The sequence below is a fragment of the Ziziphus jujuba genome, chromosome 8 (genome assembly GCF_031755915.1).
Source record: "Ziziphus jujuba cultivar Dongzao chromosome 8, ASM3175591v1".
Lineage (NCBI taxonomy): Eukaryota > Viridiplantae > Streptophyta > Magnoliopsida > Rosales > Rhamnaceae > Ziziphus > Ziziphus jujuba.
The window spans coordinates 28,218,959-28,238,944 of NC_083386.1; the positions used below are offsets into that span (position 1 = coordinate 28,218,959).

Genomic DNA, 19,986 nt, shown 5'->3' on the forward strand with positions numbered 1-19,986 from the left:
CTATTATTTATTATTTATTATTTATTATTTAAAATTTAAACATAAAAAATAAATTTTCTAAAAAATAATATTTAGAAAGTTGGTAAAATTGTTATTATATACATTTCAAACAAAAAACATAAAAATAAAAACTACAATAAAATTGTATAACCAAAAAAAAAAAAAAAACAATAGTTTTAGTTATATATGTTCTCTTCAATCCCAACTTAGAGTAATGAAGTTAACCCCGTCCCCATCCCACTATTTTGATTAATCGAAGAATTCCCATCCTACTAGGAATATAGGGTAATTCAGGTTAAATTTTCATCCCTCAAGCGACTTTTGTCTTATATTAATAAAGGGATATGCATATATATATATTTTACACATTTCCAAAATGAACCTATACATGGAACACTTTCTATATTAATAATAATAATAATAAAAAACACTCTTTACTAAATCTTCTTGGTGGTTTTTAATTTAATTATTTATTATTATTATTATTATTGTGTATGTGGGAAAAGTTGGGTATATTATTGTTAGTTAGTGAGGATCTTAATGGGAGTATATTTTTCGGATAAGATAGCATTTTTAAAGATAAAAAGTAAAATTTTATCAATAAAACCTTTTATTATACTCTTTTATTTTGATGTAATCTATAAGTATTAACTATTTTATTATGAAATAAAATACTAAACATATTTTTTTATAAACAAAAAATTATTTTAGTGGTGTTGAAACTTATACAATACTAAAGAAAAGATAATATAAAATACAAATGGATAGTAAATTTGACTATTTATATGTGAAAAAGCAAACCACTCTTTTATGTTAAAAAAATAAAATAAAAATGAATTTAAAGTCTTTGTTAAAGATTAGTTATTTATTTATTTTTAAATAATGATACAAATAAAAAATCCTTTGAGAAAGCTCTTTTTTTTTTTTTTTTTTTTTGGCTGAAACTTTGAGAAAGCTGTTTTTGTTAGGTAGCATGTAGAATTTTCTCCTTCTATACCATTAACGCTTGCCTGCCCCTTAAAAGCAGGCCAAAAATAATAACAATACAAGCTATGGCCCGATCCATGGTGTGGCATGAAATCACGCAACCGAGGCCCTTTTTAGATCTGTTTGGTTCTGACACTTCCACGTACTCTTATTTCATTTTTATTTTGTTTATTACACGCAAATTTTTTTTTTGGTGAATTGGATTAAATGTTTAACATTTTAATCATTATTTAAAATAAAAAAAGATTTTAATCTTTTCGTTTTTTCGATGTGGTAGAACATTTTAATATGCTAAGACAATATTGCAAAAAAAAGGATATTTAGAATAAACATAAATGAGAAAGAAAAATTAAATTTTTTTTTTATCATATTTTCTATTTTTTATTTTCAATATAGAATAAAAATAATTTTATAAAAACAATAAATATTTGATCAATTATATTTAAAAATAATTTTTTAAAAATCAAAAATATACTTTTAGGGTTGATGTACGGTTTGGGATTATATGAGTTAAATTGTTATTCTTCTTCTTCTTTATTAATATTCAAATGCTAAATATAATGAACCAATGTATTTTTAATTTTTTTAAAAATTATAATTTTTTATTTTATTTTTAATTTTTATTTATTTTTTGAAAATAATTTTTAAAAACTGATTTGAGAATGATTTTTTATTTTCAAAAACAAAAAATTTACTCTTTATTTATTTATTTATTTTTGTTTCTTTTTTTCTTTTCTTTTTTATAAGTAGGAATCGAACTTCAAATTCGAAATCTGAAAAATGGTTTCTGCAATACCCGAGTTCTTTCCCCCGTTAAAATGACTTTTTTGTTCCAACGTGTCACATTCTGATTGACTTTGCAACGTGATCCAATCGGGGATCATTATCGTTCGTCTAAACACAATCCACAATGGCACCATTTGTAGTAATAACAAAATATCAGAGGCAAAATCGTCAGAAACACAATTGTATCCCCCAAGTCGTCTCCGAGTCTCATTAACTTTCCGATTAGCAAAAACACACCAAAAAGCTTCGTCCTTGTGCGCTCTCTCTTTCTACGACATCAAATGGTAATATTCCACATTTGTCCCCAACCGACCCCAAATCTCTCTTTGGCTCTCCTGTAATTGTTTGCATCTTCGATCCCAACCTCATCCACCCGCCTCCAACCTAACGGTAGGTTTTCTCCGATTCCGGCCACTGGCACTGTAACTTCTCCGGTTAGGTTTTGTCGCCGTTCTTTCAGGCTCAAACTTAGGGTTTTCCATTGTAGAAAGTATTGAGTTTCTCTCTCGAATTTAGGGTTTCATTATTCGATACGTGCACTATATCACTCGGCTGGAGAAATTAGGGTTTTCGATTTTTTGTATTTTGGCGCTCACCTCTTCTTTCGTTGGATAATTTAAAAAATTGAGGGTTCCATTTTGAAATTTTTGGAGGATTCATTAGGGTTTTTGGAGTGTTTTCGCAGTGATGCCGAGGAGTTCACGACACAAATCGAGCAAGCATAGTTCGAGGGAGGCGCGAGAGTACTCGGACTCCGAGAAGGATTCAAGCTTGAAGGATCGGAAGAGCAAGGAAGATAGTAGTGGTGGAGTTAGGGTTTCGAAGGATTCGGGCTCCAGTGACAAGCGGAAGCTTGATTCTAAGGAAGGGAAGGACTTGTACGGTGGTGGCTCAGGAAATGGGGACTATTTAGAGGATTATAGTTCTTCGTCCAAGCGGCGCAAGGATAAGCTTGATGACAGAGCAAGTGATAGATGGAATGGCGGCGAGGATGATTACCGAGGCAGCGGAGAGGGCTCGAAGAAGACGTTGAAGGTATCAAGTGATTCAAAAAGTAGGCGGAGAGATGGAAGTGTGGGAATGTACGAAGAGGGTGAGGAGGTGAAGAAGAGTAGTGGTAGTGGGAAGGGAGAGGGAAGGCATAAAGACAGGGATTCAAGCCGAAAGGAGGGTAGGGAGAGTAGTGGGTTGGAGAGGGACAGAGAGAAGGAAAGGGAAAGGGAAAGGGAGAGGGAGAGGGAGAGGGAGAGGGAGAGGGAGAGGGAGAGGGAAAAGAAAGGCAAGGAAGGGAGAAGTGAGAGACTGATTGGCGGTGATGAACATCGTTCGGTGAAGCAAGTCCTTGAAAATACTGGTAAGGTAACTGAATGGTTTATTGATTGATCTATATTGTTTGTAATTTCCGTTGGGTAACGACAGTGTTAGTAGTTTACAATTACCATTTATTTATTTTTTTGAGTCTTAGGAGTATTAGGAATGCTTAGGATGTATTCTCGTACCAGAACTTGAAAGTAAGAATCTTATGGGTTGATAAGTGATTGTTAAAGAAAGGAATTTGATTTTTCTAGGAAAGCGGTAGTCTTCTTATTCATTATGTTATAGTTTTTATTTGAATATAATACTACCTATAGATTGAAGCATTTTCAGATATGATCAATTTATGGAAGATAAACCAAGTCGTTAATATGCTGATGTGGTGCTTACTGTATTCTATGGATTAATTGTGGTTGCTTAATTGCTTAAACTACTTTTAACTGGCCCATGATATATTTTTTTTCTTTGATATTTGAATGTCCAACGAGGTACCTTGATCATTAGTTTCCAGGTGTAATAGTTGTGATTCATTTTCCTTTTCTTTTGTAAAATTGACATACAACTGCTTTTTACCTTTGTATGTTAAATAAGGAGTGCAGATAGTTTGACCAATAATATTTTAGGTTCCTTAAGATGGAATTATGGCCCTAACACCTATTTGGAAGCATAAATCGTGTAAGAGTATGAATTATCTGTAGTACATAATGTCTTTTGTACAAAGTACAAACAAATATGGGTCGTAAATTCTTTTTGCATTTTAATGAATATGTTTTGTTAATATCTGTCTATTGGTGATGGAAGTAATTTAGGCAGAAATTTGAGACCTGTACAGATTAATAGTTGGTGAAAAATATGGCTGGCAGTGTTAGCAAAGAATAGCCAGTATGCTTTTAGTAACCTCAAATAAGTTATTTGCTCCCCAATTTGACTTCTTAGTCAAACTATAGTGCTGCAGATGAAACTTGGTTTTCTGTAGGAATATTAATTTTAAGCAGTTTATCTATTACTCAGGAAGGTATCGAAGAAGTCTTATTTTGTGTCATTATTCTTCTATATTTTGGAGTGTGATTTGCATACCAGTTGAATTCAATTAATTTGTATACTTACATATTTTCTACCCTCTATTTTAAAGTGCTAATCAAACATCTGTTTCTGAGCCTTTAATTAAGGTCCAGTTGGGAAGGCTCCTGTGAGACATGAGTCTTCTACAAAAGTATTTCCTAAGAAGCCTTTAGTCTTTTCACAAATTCTAAAAGGATTTTTTAAACCTTTTAAAACCGTTTTTATCAATTCGAAGAGCACCCGTAAGTCTGGAAATTTCAAATTTGTGCTTAAAGTAAAATTTTCTTGGTTATTAAATATTTTGTTGAGATTTAAGGCCCTCTGCGAAATGGAGATAAAAAGAGTGATGAAACCTGGTGTCTTATGCCCAGACTGAAACAAATAGCTATGAAGAGATCTGCTTGTTTGAGAAGTTTATTTTATTTTATTTTATTTATTTTATTTTTATTAAGCTCTTACTAAGAAAGTAAATTACAAGAATTTTTAGTTTGAATCTTATCATCTGCGTGCTTTTTGGAAAAGCTGTGAATTATTCTGTCAAACTTAATTAAGTCCAACTTGGGTATTGATTGGACTTTTGAAGGAACAACACTCTTCACTAGTTTGATTAAGTCTTTTAATGTCTGTTCCCATGTCCTTGGGCGTCATCTTGTCCTCTGTGCATATAAATTGTTTCACAGTACTTAAAGAAATCTGCATAAGGTAATTTTGTTGTTGTTTTGGAGAGTACCATTGAGTCTTATGGGATCTTTAATTGTTTGGCATGGTACGCTATTGAAAAAGTTACATGAATGTTTTCTGTGCGACTTTGGAATTGGGAACAACAGGCATATGAAGTAAGGAGGATATTTTCTGGAGGTAGAAGTAGGAAATTTAAGGTAAAACCTAAGTTAGGTTTTGATGGTGATATTAAGTATTCTACTATTAAGAGACATATGAAAGTGTCTATTTGTGATAGATGCACGTAAACACCATGCTCATGAGAACTGCTTGTTAGAGAGAATTTTGTAGAATAAATATACTATAAATTATTATATGTAATGTCATAGTTGAATTTTTTCATTTAGATGTAACTTAAATGCATAAAGGTAAGAATCAATTTTCTAGAATAGCTATCTTTATGTGATAATTTATATGTAACAATGTTAAGTCTGTCTTTACTGTAGGACCCACTGCACTCCTAATTTATTACTTGTTACTTGGCTACTCGAGGCTATATGGTTTTACTTCACGTTGGTTGATGTGGCAAATTCATTCTAGATGCAAAGTCAACAGATGCTATTGGATATGCCAATGGATTTATGATTGCAGTGTTTGCCCCATTGAATCTTCATATTTTTTGATTTATCTGAGTCCTATTATCTTCCTTGGATTTCATTTCTTTTCATTTGAATTTTTTATTTTATTTTATTTTTTTTCATTTTCTTACTCAGTTATATATGTGGCATGACTGGATTTAGTAATTTTATATTTTCGTTGGAGTTATGCTGACGATTTATTTAAACATGTGTGTAAATGCCTTTCTTCTTTAGTGTCAGCCTCAATGGTGGTTTTTCCCCCCTAAATAACGTTCTTAATTTATTTCCAATAGTATCTTGAAGAAGTTTGTACATCTGATTTTCCCTGTTGTCTTGTACTGATGTTATAGAACTGTGATTTTCAATTTTTAGCATTGAGCTCTTCCCCTAAGTTGGCTTGAAGCCACCCAGTTTTAATGAAAGTTGGGTGATTGCTAAATCGATTTTTGCTGTAACAGCACTATACATTACTGTGTTGTCAGTCAATTGTCTTATTTTTTATGCAGGAGTGTGAAAGTTAATGGTATATTCTGGATCTTGTAAGTTTGGTCAAAAGGCACTGCATATTGTATTTAGAAGTGGAATCAGAAGTATGTAGTGGTTGGGAAGTTATATGAATTCCTTGATAAGATGTAAATAAATGTAGCTAGACATATCCAATTTTGATCAAGGAGACAGGAATAGAATTTTCATTTAGAAAATTTTACTGACATGATAACCTTTTTATGTAAGATTTGTGGACCTTGTTTCTGTTTAATATGTTACCTGCTCTAACCTTCCCTTGTTTATACTCCAGTTTTACATCACTATTCATGTGGTATTGCAGATTTGGGTGTTCATGTTGAGTTGGGAAGTCCCGAACCAGATAACCAGCTTGAAAGACGGATGAGAAAAAGGAGAGATGGTTCTGTTGATGTGGGTAAGCATCAAGATGATACAGGAGAAATTAGTAGTAGAAGATTGTCTTCTAGGGATGATTCTGCAAAGGATGGAAAACAGAAAGATGAGAAACGCAAGGATGAAAGGTACAAAGAGAAGCATCGAGAAGATATAGATAGGGATAAGCACCGAGAGGAGAAGCAAAGAGATGAGCACTTCTCAAAAGATTATCCTAGCGGCAGGTCTGATGATAGGCATTCAAGGGATGAGAATGACACTACTGCAGAAATCCAACAGAAGAAATCTAAGCTCCTAGATGGTGAGCGCAAAGGAGAAGGTGACCGTGATCGTGATCGAAATCGTGACTTAGACCTCGTTAGGGATCGAGATCGTGACCGTAATCGCCACCATGACCGTGAACATGAACGCGATCGCGTCCGTGAACGCGACCGTGATTATGATCGTGGTCATGACCATGACCATGACCGTGATCATGATTGGGATTGGGATCATGAACGCGAGCGTGATGAGGATCATGACCGTAATCGTGAACATGATCGAGAGCGTAATCGAGATCGAGATCGTGATCGCGACCGTGAACATGATCATGATTTTGATCGGGACTATGGCTCTCTTCTTGATGACCGTGCTGCCAGATACAAAGATAGCAGCAGGGGAAAGAGAAGGTCTCCAGATGGTCATGATGATCTAAATGATAGTCAATCTAGAGCTGTCAAAGCTCGTTATTCTGATCTTGAAAAGAAGTCTTTAAGTGGTGATAGAATTGAGGCAGATATTAGTAAGGGAAGATCTCATTCACGACAAGCTTATGTAGATACTCCTGTGAGTAGCAACAAAAGGAGAATGTCCCCAAGCTCTAGTTCCCATGTTGGTGTAGATGAGTACAGGTAATTTCTTCTGTTTCTCGCATTTTGGCGTGTCATACTATCAAGTTTTGTGATCATCATTCTATTCAATGCTGTATTTTGAACTTAATGTCAAGTTTCTTACTCATCAAGTATCACGTATTTTCAAATATTACCTCATACTTAGCTGTCATAATATTTCTCAACTTTAACATGCAAAATATATAATTATTTTATTCATAGTTACATATTAGCAAATATTGTATCCTTGCATAGCATTTTTGGAGAGGTCCCTATGTCTCTCTGTTTGACTCAATGGATATTTTTTTGGCAGTTCTCTTCAAACAAGTATTTTTGTGAGAGTGACCAGTATAATTTTCCGTCAACATGCAATTGTTTATCTTTCACTTTTTGTCCTCTTTGTAGAGACACTATTGGCCTTTACGGTGGTTTTACTGCCATACCATGTGTTATTTTGTCACCAATTTTCTCTTTGTTTGAATACATGCAATCATACACCTACACATTTCGTACTTGATACCTAAACTGGGGTTTGATATTGTGAGCATTAAATATTTGTTTCCCTCACCCTCCAATGGAGTAAAAATTAGACTTTTGATTGATAATGACCATAAAATATTAACATCAACAATGTTGTAGAAATGGAATTTAATTTTTAACTGTATGATTCCTAATTCTACTTGTGATGTATCAATAATTCACTTGGTAATCTTGCCAAATATTTGAAGATGTCACATATGAATCTGAGTTGATGTAGTTGAAATTTGTGTATAACATTCTAGATGAGCATGTGCAATCCTTATTCTTCTTTGAAGAACTAGTTCCATAGTAACTTGTAGTCATTTTGCCGTCATTTCAGGCATCTAAATCCTGAAGATTCAAAATATAAGGATTCTATTACTGAGCAGAGGTCCAAAGCAGTTCCGTCAAGGGATATATCTGGTTTTTCTGGAGCATCAGAAAGAGGTGCAAAGTACAGGTCAGTAGAGAAACCCAATAAAATAGATGATGGCCAAATTGGGGAGCTGTCAAATGAAAGGTCTTCAAGTTCTAAGGCTTCACCCTTGGGCTTGGTGGAGAGATCACCTTCATCTTCAAGCATTGACCGTAGGTACATGAATCGATCTGGTGTGAGGCGGAGCCTTGATATTGAAGAGACAGGACGTAGAAACAGTGCTTCTATTGACAATAGAGATTTCTGTGCTAATGAAGATAGACTGAATCGAGATTTGCCTTTGGAAAAGCCTTTAGTGGATGAGTCCTCTCCAGCTGATTCATCCTTTTACATTCGAACTAGTCAGGCCAACTCATCTTTGGTTTCTCCAAATCCTGCTTTCAGGGCTGGAGTTGACAGCCCTTCATTTATAGGTTCATTGGAAGATGATGGTCGGGTTAACTCCAGTGCGCGATATAGGAGGAGTAGTGATCCCAATGTGGGAAGAGGCCATAATAATGCTTGGAGGGGTGTTCCAAACTGGACTTCACCAGTACCAAATGGCTTCATTCCTTTCCAACATGGGCCACCTCATGGAGGTTTCCAAGGAATGATGCCACAATTTCCTGCTCCATTGTTTGGTGTAAGACCCTCCATGGAAATGAATCACGCCGGGATGCCTTATCATATCCCTGATGCTGAGAGGTTTTCTGGTCACTTACGGCCTCTTGGGTGGCAGAATATGATGGATGGTTCAGGCCCTTCTCACTTGCATGCATGGGATGGAAATAATGGTGCCTTTCGGGATGAGCATCCTATGTACGGAGCATCTGAATGGGACCAGAGCAGGCACCCAATGAATGGTCGAGGATGGGAATCCAATGCTGACATGTGGAAAGGCCAAAATGGTGATGCAAAACGGGATGTGTCTTCTCCATCCCATAAAGATGACCATCAATTGCAGGCTTCGGCGGATGAAGAGTCTGGGCAGGCTGGTCAGATGTTTAATCATGAAGATAATCATGACAATGGGGTTAATGCAAAACTTGCTGAAGTGAGGTCCACTGTGACATCTCCTGCAGAAGATTCTAAGCCTAAAGTTATCCATGAGAAGACACTTGATCCTGCTACATCTCCAACCAATGATGTTTCCCGTTTAAGCCGTCATTATCTTTCGAAGCTTGACATTTCAGCAGAACTTGCAAACGGAGAAGTGTATGAACAGTGTTTGAGCTTACTTGATATTGATCAGAGTACAGCTGTTGATGAAGATACTACAGATTATATTATTTTGGAGGTAGTGATTTCTTGCATAAACTTTGTTTCCTTGCTTTGTTTTGGTTGATCTTATTCCAGAGTTACTAAATGTTTTTGTATCTTGCCCCCGTCTGTCCTCTTTTCTTATGTCACAGGATGGTTCAGGGGCTGGACTGAAATCTTCTAATGCATTGTTGATCGCATCACATTTTCCTCCTATAAAGGATTCTGTGTTTCAGGTAACTTATGTAATGGATGATTTAAACAAATTTATATTGATGCATTTTAGTCGTTGTTGGTTTGTAAAGAACTTGCATGTGCATGACTCAGAAGTAGTTGTTGGAATACCCGTCATGTTATCAGTTCAAAATAGCTTACAAATGGGTGGGGTTTCAGCCATTCGAGTTGTTAGTTGAAGAAAGGGAATCCTATATACATGCAAATTTAATAGGCAAAAGAATTCGTCGCATGGACAGGGAATATACCCTGTGCCTTGGTGGGAAAACTGAGTTCTAATTTCCAGAAAGAGTCAGAAAAACTGTATGAATTCTTACTATAGCCCATGGTTGACTCCTTTTTTTCTTTACTTGCAGAGGGCAATGGATCTTTACAAGAAGCAGATGGTGGATGCCAGTGGGAAAGCATTTGTGACTGGAGGAACACTGGATTTTATCTCAGCATCCAATCAGGAGAATGGAGAAGAGCAGGTCCATTGTGATGTCCCAGGAGTAGAGGATCCAATCCCAACACCAGATGCAGAAATGTTGGATGCTCCAATTTCAAATTTAGATTCAAAAATTGTAGAAGCAGACGCAGATCCATCTTCCGATGTTGCCGAGGACAAATCAGCAGAGCGGGTTTCAAGTCCCAGGGAGGAGTTGCATATTCACATTAGCCCTTCTTCGAAGTTGGAACGGCCAAATCTAGATAATAATCAAGACAACCTAGGTGAACCAGAACCGATTTCCAGTGGTGTGAAAATGGAGGTGATATCTTCTGAGAAGCAGCCGCAGCAGCAGGTGGAATCGAAGGAAGCTGATGTGGATGGCTTCTCATCGGTTGAAATTACTTCACGCACTGTCACCACTACTCAATCCGCTATTGGTGATAATTTGAAAGGAATTAGCGATAATACCGGTGGCGATTTTGAAACTGAGGAAGGTGGTGTGGCTTTTGGTGATGCAACGAATGGTCCATTATGTATTCCAGATGGTTCTCCCAAGGGTTGTGAGGCATTGATTTCTGGGTCAAAAGAGTCTGAGTCGATAATTTTAAGTCGGATACATCATTCTCCTGAAAGTACACATTGAGACAATTTCTATATCCGTGTTTTACTTATTGTGTTTTTGGTAAGTTTATTTGCTCCATATTCTGTTGCCCCTCCCGTTCAGAAAGGAAATAAAATTAGAATATGCTCTTTGCTTCCCTTGCTATGAGTCTTGATCATCTCCATTTAAATAAAATGGAGATGATTAATTTGCCTTGAGGATTTCTTGCCACATGATTTTAACACGTCCAAGGTAAAATGATGCCAATTTATTTTATCTAAATAGGAAAAAACTCTACAGAACCTGTATTGTAGTAAGGATTTAATTACAGTAAAATTTGAAAGAAAATAAATATTTGTCTGAATTTAAAGTTTAAGAAAAAAAATTGTTTCTTAAATATAAAAATAAAATGCAAATGTAAATCAATATTTTTCCTTTTAAATTTTTAAAATTTTTTTGGGGTAAAATATTTGTCCTTTTTAAGTTATTTTTCTTTTAAAGGTAATATGATAACATGACAACTACTACTGGTACCGACCCGGCGGAAGTACCAGTGAAGTGTCATGCGAGCTCATGCTTAAGCCACGTGGTTGGATGAGACTTCTCCACTTGGCATCTTCCGTTTCTGGCCCATAACGAACAAGAAGTTTTGACCACAAAAATTTTTCATACCTTATCTCTCCCTCTCAAATTTCCATCATAATTCTCCCATAAACAAACTACACAAAATTAAAAATGGATAGCACAAGAAACAGCTGAGGAACATGTAAAAGATTTCCTCGGTAATAACTATATCAAATGCTGAACGTAATATGGCTCATTTTCTATCAAGCTACCTCAGCATATCAAGAACACTCCATACAGCCCCTTCATCTGGATATAAACTCGTTAAACAAGCTACGGGCAGTAATTTGATCAATGGCAAAGGATATTTTGAGTACTTTGAGAGAGACAGAAATTCCCTGGTGCAATGCTGTAGTAGCTCAACTTCATCAGCAGAGGAAGTGGGTTCGGTGGGGAATGGAAGAGTATCCGCCATTAATGGAATGGCAGATCAACTTGGGTATTTGGTGAATGAGTATGGTTGGAAGGTAAGGAGGTTGGCTTTCAAGGGAGAAGAGATGAGGAAAGCAGCTCAAGTTCAAGCTGAAGCTTTCCATGAACCTGCGCCTTTCTTTGACGATTTTTTCTTCCAGTTCTTTCAGGTTCTGTTTTGTACAATCTCATTTTCCACTTATGGTTTTCCATTTTGTTGACGATTCTGTTTTTGCGTTTGATTCATGGAAATATATGTATACAGGCTGAAGTGCTCTCTGCGCTTCTGTATAAACTTAGAAACTCACCCCCCAACAGGTACAGAATTGGATCAAAATGGTCCTTACCTTTAAGACTAAATTTGTACAGTAAATTAAAGATATAATTGGGATTTTACACAAATAGGTATGCTTGTTTGGTTGCTGAGCCAAATTCAGAGGAGGATTCCAACTTAGAACAAGAAATTGTGGGAGTTGTGGATGTCACAGTGTTGAGAGACCAAAATGTACTTGAGCTTCTTCCATCAGATGCAGAGGAATACCTTTACGTGTCCGGTATTGCAGTTTTGAACAATTTCAGGTTTTACTTCATTCTAATGGGTATCGAATTAATTTCCATTTTCAATACAAGTCCTTGATTTTTTTCTACTGGGCTCTGGTTAGTTTTGAAAAATGATTGTGGATTTTCAATGAACAGGAGGAAGAAAATAGCAACCGTTTTGCTAAAAGCTTGTGATGTGCTTTCAGCTCTATGGGGTTTCGAATATCTAGTCCTCAGGGCTTATGAAGATGATTTGGGTGCTCGTAAATTGTACTCAAATGCTGGATACAGAGTGGTCTCTGGTGATCCTCCATGGATGACTACTTGGATTGGAAGAAAGCGTCGAGTTCTTATGATCAAACACTTCAATCCACGTACATAATTTGGTTTCTTTATGTCCTGTTTTGGGTAATAAACAGAGTGATGCTGTGGAGAGGAGAGGGAATACTACGAAGTTATTTGGGAACGACAAATTTGAAGCTATACACAATTCTATTTTGTGTCTATGGCAGCAACTACAGTCATTGATCCAATACAGGAAATAACATTCTTCTATTATACTTTTTGAGTTTAATATTTTCTCTTCGTTGAGATTTTGTTTACAACTTGTTTTTGATACTAAACTAAATAATGCATAATTCAGAAAGAATTGTTTCTAACGGCAGGAAGAGTTTTTGTCACTTCTTATTTCATACTGTTTATCATTTTTTATTTAAATACCATTATCTTATGGGACTTGGACGAATTGATTGAAAATTAGTTAATAAGTATTGTAACGTAAACCTTTGTCTCTTTGTGATGTTGATTTCCATCAGTAGAAAAATCATATATGGTATACTAGCTATATATATATATATATATTATTCTAATCACCCAAGACTAATACCAGAATGTACGTGAACAAGAAGCAGATATCTGCCAAGTAAGGCATTCTCATAGTTGACAATATTTTAAAATAATGCATTAATTACAATATCTTTTTTCTTAGCAAAAACTAAAATAAAAATAAGATTGCAAAATTTTTCGCCATCTTCAGAACCTGAAAATAGTAATATGTAGAATAACGTAGCAGTGACAACAAAAGAAAGAAGAAAGGGAAGCAAACATCATAACTAGGAAATTGTATCATAAACAACAACATTAATCTGGCAAAATAGCCAATAATTATATCATAACTAATACCGTAATATCAAATTAAAGACTACGAAATCAAATCCACATATTTTTTGTCTGGAAAAATTTGTACTTATTTACGAAAATATATATATATATATATATACACTTATCAAGTAAAAAATTAAATTAAATTAAATTGCAACTGAAATCCAAGAGTATTATCGGCCACTACAGCAACTTCAGTAGTATAGCACTAGTACTGACATTGCTTCCACTTTTAGCTTTTAATATCAACTTAATATTGGTTCATAAAAAAATAAATTAATTCTTGATCATTAATAATGTCAAAGTCCTCGAGATATCTCGTTTATTATTATTGTATTATTTTTGAAATGGGAAATATTGTGTTTATTGGGTGAGGGATGAGAAATATTTTTATTATTCTTGATAAGTTTGGAAATGTTGGATTCATCGGGTGAGAGCTGGAAATTACCAAACAAAAAAAAAAAAAAAAAAAAAAAAAAAGGGAAAAAGGAAAAAAACCCAGTTTGGCTAGATCCGTGAAAGATTGAAAACCAAAGCTTTTCTAAAATATTATGATTATGGGCTTGCTTTAATTATGCGATACCAAGCTTATTAAATATATATTTGCAAATATTTAAAAAATATAATTAACTATAAGTATTAATTATGTATATAAAAAAACTGTATTAACAAAAAAATAATAATAATAATAATAAGAAAAAGAAAAAAAAAAAAAGCTGATATATTCTTAGATAATTTTGCAGATATCCAAAATCGTGGATACTGGATACTCTGTATTTTTACCTTTGTCTTAATTTTTTGCCTTTAATTATTATTATTATTTAGTGATGTATGTCACCCTGTATTATCACAAATAAATCTATTTGTCGTGATAAAAGAAGACTTCCTGTCATGTATATAATAAGATTGTGTACCTGTAGTTGTTCAACTATATGTGCTGTAGTTTTGCCATGGTAATTATTATTATTCCTGTTCTTGTTCGGTTACTGGAATAGTGTAAGAAATAACGAAATATTAATTATCCGGAATTTTTTAACTTTTAAATAATTCTATTATGTTAGTGGATCTCCAAAAGATGTATACCCATATATGACTAATAACAATCCAAAAAGAGAAGAAGCACGTACGTCTAACAAAATCAAGGAGTTTTAAGCTTATATTATGAAGTCACAGACAGATTTTCAACTCAGATTTTTGCCATAATATCTACATTATTATCATATGCAAGAAGATATCCAACAATATTTAAGAATTGATCATTAATAAAAAAGACGATTTTGCTAAATCATCAATCCCAGAATATTTGTCTTATATACGAAGAAGTAAATATACACCTACTCAATGTAAGTCAAAGATTAAACGACCAAAAAAAAAAAAAAAATTAAAATCCAAAGAATTAAAGTATATACATGTATGTATATACTAATTAATTAACTTTAATCAAGGTCAATTAATTAATTAAGCTGCAGGAGCTGCTTCAATGTCTCCAACTTAAGAAGTAATTTGGCCACTTCCACTCTCAGTACCGTTCCCACCACCAGTACTTGCACTACTTTCAGCGCCGTCACTACCCCTGCCGCGGCTGCCACTGCCACTGCCACTCGTGCTAGCCATTCCGACAGCCACAGGTGGCGGCGGTGGCCTACTAATGACAACAAGAGCCATGTGAAGTCTACCATGGACCCGGAACGACCACACCTGGGCGACTTCATGAGGACGGAGATGGTTGTCTTTCACTACAAGTTTCCACGTGGTTCTCAGAACATAACATGAGCTCGCCTTTCCACTAGGCTTGGCCATATCCCATTGCCTCATATTCACGATCGTCAACTTCATTATCGGTTCTGGTTCGATCAGTGGGACAGCCATGATTCCTTCAGCCCTAAGATCCGCCTTCTCATTCTCCGTCAAGAAATCCCAATCTTTGATCTTTGTAAAAGGCATCATGAGGCGGTTGTGATCCGGACTCAAATCCGTATCAGTAAGTTGTTTTTGCATCACCAACGTTATTGCCGTTCCCTGCATCTCATCGATTCTTCTCCTGAATATTTCGGGCAGGTCCGGGACAAAGTCTGGATCCATCGGAGCGGGCGGTACAAAGTTCGAGCTTCTTACTATTCTTCGACTACGACTTTTGAGATCATTCTTCTGCTTCTTCTTCTTGGGTTCGACATTGAGTTCCCAATCGTCATCTTCGTTGTCGCCGTATCTTGATCTTTTAGAAGTGGTCTTCCTCAAGTTTAGCCCGTGATTACGATGATGATGGGTTTCTTGACATTCTTGATCATGATGAAGATCATCATCAGCCACTTCCTTTCTCTCTTTCCTTACTATTTTGATTGTCTTCTTGGAAGACGACAAAGCCTTTTCTTGATTTCCCACTGCGGCCGATTGTGGTTGTGGTTGCTGTTGAAACCCTAGATTAGTGATATTCTGGTGGTGTCGCTGCTGCTGGTTAAATCGGTTGAATTTCTCAAGAGCAACGCAGCAGACTTGGGCCAAAACATCAATGCCAGACTGATCGGCGTTGAACTTGAATCCCTCGAAATCTTCCTTACTCAACAACATCATCTTCATCATTGCTTCAAGAACTTGTAGATTTTTTCTATTTTCTGCTTTTTTTCAAGAAATAATATAGAATACCATAAGCTCTCCTATGATAATGTGTATATATATATATAGGGAAAAAAGCAAAGCAACAGAAAACAAGTAGTGGAAATAATTAGAATCACTAGGTTTAGGAAACTCCGAAGAAATCGGGTTCTAATTAATGCGCCACTACACCCACTTAGTGTGACTCTCTCTCTCCCTCTCTCTCTTTTTTCTCTCTCTCTTCCTTTTTCTTGTCTTATTTGAACTAATAAGTAGTTTACCGTTAACAAATATTCTGCTTGGGGATTTTATTAAATTTTAGGAAACTTCTTGTACAGGGGGTAAACTGCTGACTCGCTCTCTTTCTCTCTCTCAAAATTTCAGTACTGATCATTCTGATTATTATTATTATTATTGATATTTTTGCGAGGACAACATCTAATTAATTTAATCAGCATGTTAGAGATAAATTATCCAAATTTTTTTAGGGTCAAATTAAAATACGAAAAAAAAAAATTATATATATATATATATATATATATATATATAGAGTATTGCGTACTTATAATTCTTGAAAGTGGCTAACATGCAGTCTGTATCTGTCATTTGTTCTTTAATGTAGTTATGATTTTAGAGAATTAGTAAGCAAAGGGCTCAGGATTTATGATTTTCCTTGCTTTTTCATCAACCAAAAAAAAAAAAAAAAAAAAAAGAAGCTTTTTCTTTATTTTTTCACTAATCTTCGTTTTTCAATATTGCCAATCTCCAATAAATTTTCTTAATCTTTGTTTTCTTTTTTTATTCCTCATTTTTTTAATCTTTTTTATTTTTTTGCATCAGTTTATAGTTTTAGTTTTTTCTTCTTTTATTTTTTTATTGTTTATTCTTCATTCCTATTAATTTTGTTTTAGTTATATTTCTTGTTCTTGTTCGGTTAATGTGGAAATTATTTAACGAACATTAATGAACTTTTACTTTTAAATAAATTAACCCATGGCATGTCATACATTCTAACAGAAACAAGAAGTTTGGGTTCCACAACTCGAAAATCAGATTGTTAGTCATAATATTAATTTGGAAACCATACATCATGAAACACATAGATAGCAGTACTCATCATATCATGCAAGATTAATTAACAAACATTTAAGAATTAATGATAACTGTGATCTCAAATTAATTAAAGACTAGATCAATTAATTCAGCAATATTTGCCTTGAAGAATATTATATGTATATATATATATACTCATCTAAGTCAAAAATCAAAATTCATCAATTAAACATCATGAATGATCAACCTGTATCTAAACATAGATACATACATATATGTATTTATATTCTAATTAATTAAGTTTAATTAAAGTCAATTAATTAATTAAGCTGGAGAAGCGGCTTCAATGCTTTCAAATTGAGAAGCAATTTGGCCACTTCCACTCTCAGTACCGTTCCCACTGCCAGAACTTCCACTACTTCCGGCGCCGTCACTACCTCCACTGCTGCTGCCTCCACTAGTACTAGCCATTCCGACAGCGGGCGGTGGTGGCCGCCTACTGATGACAACAAGAGCCATGTGAAGTGTACCTTGAACCCGGAACGACCACACCTGAGCGATTTCATATGGAAGCAGATGATTGTCTTTCACTACAAGTTTCCAGGCGGTTCTCAGAACATACATGGAGCTCTTCTTCCCGCTAGGCTTGGCCATATCCCATTGAGTCAGGTTCATGTTCGTCAACTTCATTACCGGTTCAGGTTCAATCAGTGGGACCTCCATGATTCCTCGTGCCCTTAGACGAGCCTTCTCAATCTCTGTCAAGAAATCCCAGTCTTTGACATGTGCAAAGGGAATCGACAACCTATTGTGATCCGGACTCAAATCAGTATCAGTTAGTTGTTTTTGGATCACCAACGTTATTCCCGTTCCCTGCATCTCATCGATTCTTCTCCTGAATATTTCAGGCAGGTCCGGGACAAAGTAAGGATCCATCGGAGCCGGCCGTACAAAGTTCGAGCCTCTGACGATTCGTCGACTACGACTTTTGGGATCATTCTTCTGCTTCTTCTTCTTCATGGGATCGACATTGTGTTCCCAATCGTCATCTTCGTTGTCGTCGTATCTTGATCTTTTTGAAGTAGTCTTCCTCAAGTTTAGCCCGTGATTACTATGATAATAGGTTTCTTGATATTCTTGATCATGATCATGATCATCATGAGCCGCTTCCTTTTTCTCTCTCCTTACTATTTTGATCGTCTTCTTCAAAGAAGAAGCCTTTTCTTGATTTTCCGATTGTGGTTGCGGTTGTTGTGGAAACCCTAGATTATTGATATTCTGGTGGTGTTGCTGCTGTTGCTGTTGCTTCAATCGGTTGAATTTCTCCAGAGCAACGCAGCAGACTTGGGCCAAAACATCGATGCCTGCAGACTGATCGGTGTTGAACTTGAATCCCTTGAAATCTTCCTGACTCAACAACATCATCTGCGTTGTAGTCGCTGTCTTCATCGTATCTTTAGGTACTTAAACTGGTTGATGTTTTGCTGTTTATTTATTTATTTATTTAAAAGAATCAATATAGAAATACCCCAAGCTATCCTCTCATAATGTATATATAGAAGAATAAAAAAAAAAAAAAAAAAGGAAGCAAAGTAACAGAAAACAAGTAGTGAAAATAATAATAGCTAGGTTTCAGGAAAGTCCGAAGAATTCAGGTTCTTAGCTTGACACTCTCTCTCCTTTCTTTCCTTTTCCTCGCCTTGTTCGGACTGATATATAGTCTACCTGTTAACTGCTTGCTTGGGGAGTTGGTATTTTATTAGATTTTAGGAAACTTGTTGTACTAGGGTCAACCTGCTTACTCCAACTTACATTTTTTTTTTTTTATTTGGTTTTCACACTTAATTAGTCTATCCGTTTGAGTTATTATTACTTATCATTTTAATTAAGTTAATCAGCATGTTAAATAATTACAGATTATTTAAGATGAAAATAAATTGGAATTTAAAAAATAAAAAATACATATATAGTTGTACGCACTTAAAATTCTAGTACATTTAGGAGAAAAGCAAAAAAAGAGGTCAACATTCACAGGGTGTCTGACTCTCTGTCAATTATTTCCCATTTTCTAGTGTTATTGTGATTTTAGCAAATTGATATGTAATCGGCTTAGGATTTTTTCTCTTTTTTTTTTTTTTTTTTTTTTTTGGGGGGGGGGGATAAATTAGGATTTGTTGATATCTGTTTTAGGAAAGGAAACTTCTAAAAGGACTTCAATACCCTTTTTTCCCTTTTTTTTCCCATATAATATTCTCTCTCTCTCCCCCGCTATCATCTTCTTTTTTATTTATTTTTTCCTCTTTAATAAAGAAAGGGGTAATTATGTCACAGTAATTTGGATGGACTTTTCAAATTCGTATCTTTCGAAAGATATTTTTTGTCTTCACGCAAACTTATACCCGTAAAAGATCTTGGCAATTAACAAACACTAGCAACGTCAACGTCCTCGAGATATTTTGTTTCATTATTTTTTATTTTTTTATTTTTTTATTTTGAAGGGGAATGTTGTGCTGGTTTGCTGAGAACCGAGGACAGAGACAAACGTCGAAAACCTTTGAAAAAAGAAAAAAAGAAAAAGCAAAGACAGGGTAAACAAAACCCAAAAACCAACAAAATTACAATTACCGACTTGCTTCAATTAATATATATATACATATATATATATATATATATATATTTCATAAAATGTATCAAAAAACAGGGCGTCATATAGAGCCTCCTTTTTTTTTTTTTTTGTGGGTTGTCTCCATCTAAGATTGCATGAGACCTGAAATCGTTTATGTGCTATACTCTTGCTTGTTAATGATGCGACACCACTTTAAAACTACATTTTCAATGCCATCTCATCAGTAGTCAATGCAAAATCTACTTGGAAGTTTAATTGCTACAAAAACAAAGTTAAAATTACATGTACATCAGGGCAACAGTGCATG

General features: G+C 34.9%; 2 protein-coding genes across 5 annotated transcripts; both read left to right on the plus strand.

Annotated features, from left to right (window-relative positions):
- The first annotated feature begins 1,873 nt into the window (after positions 1-1,873).
- On the plus strand, positions 1,874-10,830 carry LOC107414784 (uncharacterized). Of its 3 annotated transcripts, XM_016022975.4 has the most exons (6): positions 1,874-2,163; positions 2,459-3,127; positions 6,274-7,234; positions 8,073-9,444; positions 9,560-9,643; positions 9,998-10,830. In XM_016022975.4, the coding sequence occupies exons 2-6, from the start codon at positions 2,461-2,463 to the stop codon at positions 10,712-10,714; spliced, it is 3,801 nt and encodes a 1,266-aa protein (XP_015878461.3). In that variant the 5' UTR covers positions 1,874-2,163; positions 2,459-2,460; the 3' UTR covers positions 10,715-10,830. The 3 variants fall into 3 exon arrangements, with proteins under 3 accessions (XP_015878461.3, XP_015878460.3, XP_024927923.3); XM_016022974.4 differs by having other exon boundaries at positions 1,874-3,127; XM_025072155.3 differs by lacking the exon at positions 1,874-2,163 and having other exon boundaries at positions 2,993-3,132.
- A 530-nt stretch (positions 10,831-11,360) lies between these two features.
- LOC107414582 (GCN5-related N-acetyltransferase 10, chloroplastic) lies at positions 11,361-12,911 on the plus strand. 2 transcript variants are annotated; one of them, XM_016022721.4, is made up of 4 exons: positions 11,361-11,877; positions 11,973-12,025; positions 12,113-12,306; positions 12,404-12,541. In XM_016022721.4, exons 1-4 carry the CDS (start codon positions 11,485-11,487, stop codon positions 12,415-12,417), a joined length of 654 nt encoding a protein of 217 aa, XP_015878207.1. In that variant the 5' UTR covers positions 11,361-11,484; the 3' UTR covers positions 12,418-12,541. The 2 variants fall into 2 exon arrangements, with proteins under 2 accessions (XP_015878207.1, XP_015878206.1); XM_016022720.4 differs by having other exon boundaries at positions 11,364-11,877; positions 12,113-12,286; positions 12,404-12,911.
- Positions 12,912-19,986: the final 7,075 nt, after the last annotated feature.

Bases quoted from the DNA above. Each gene is read 5' to 3' on its own strand.
- LOC107414784 (XM_016022974.4), top strand. From the start codon at position 2,461: ATGCCGAGGAGTTCACGACACAAATCGAGCAAGCATAGTTCGAGGGAG. The intron at 7,235-8,072 runs GTAATTTCTTCT...CCGTCATTTCAG, and splicing joins GTTGGTGTAGATGAGTACAG to GCATCTAAATCCTGAAGATT. The intron at 9,445-9,559 runs GTAGTGATTTCT...CTTATGTCACAG, and splicing joins CAGATTATATTATTTTGGAG to GATGGTTCAGGGGCTGGACT.
- LOC107414582 (XM_016022720.4), top strand. From the start codon at position 11,485: ATGGCTCATTTTCTATCAAGCTACCTCAGCATATCAAGAACACTCCAT. The intron at 12,026-12,112 runs GTACAGAATTGG...TTACACAAATAG, and splicing joins AGAAACTCACCCCCCAACAG to GTATGCTTGTTTGGTTGCTG. The intron at 12,287-12,403 runs GTTTTACTTCAT...TTCAATGAACAG, and splicing joins GCAGTTTTGAACAATTTCAG to GAGGAAGAAAATAGCAACCG.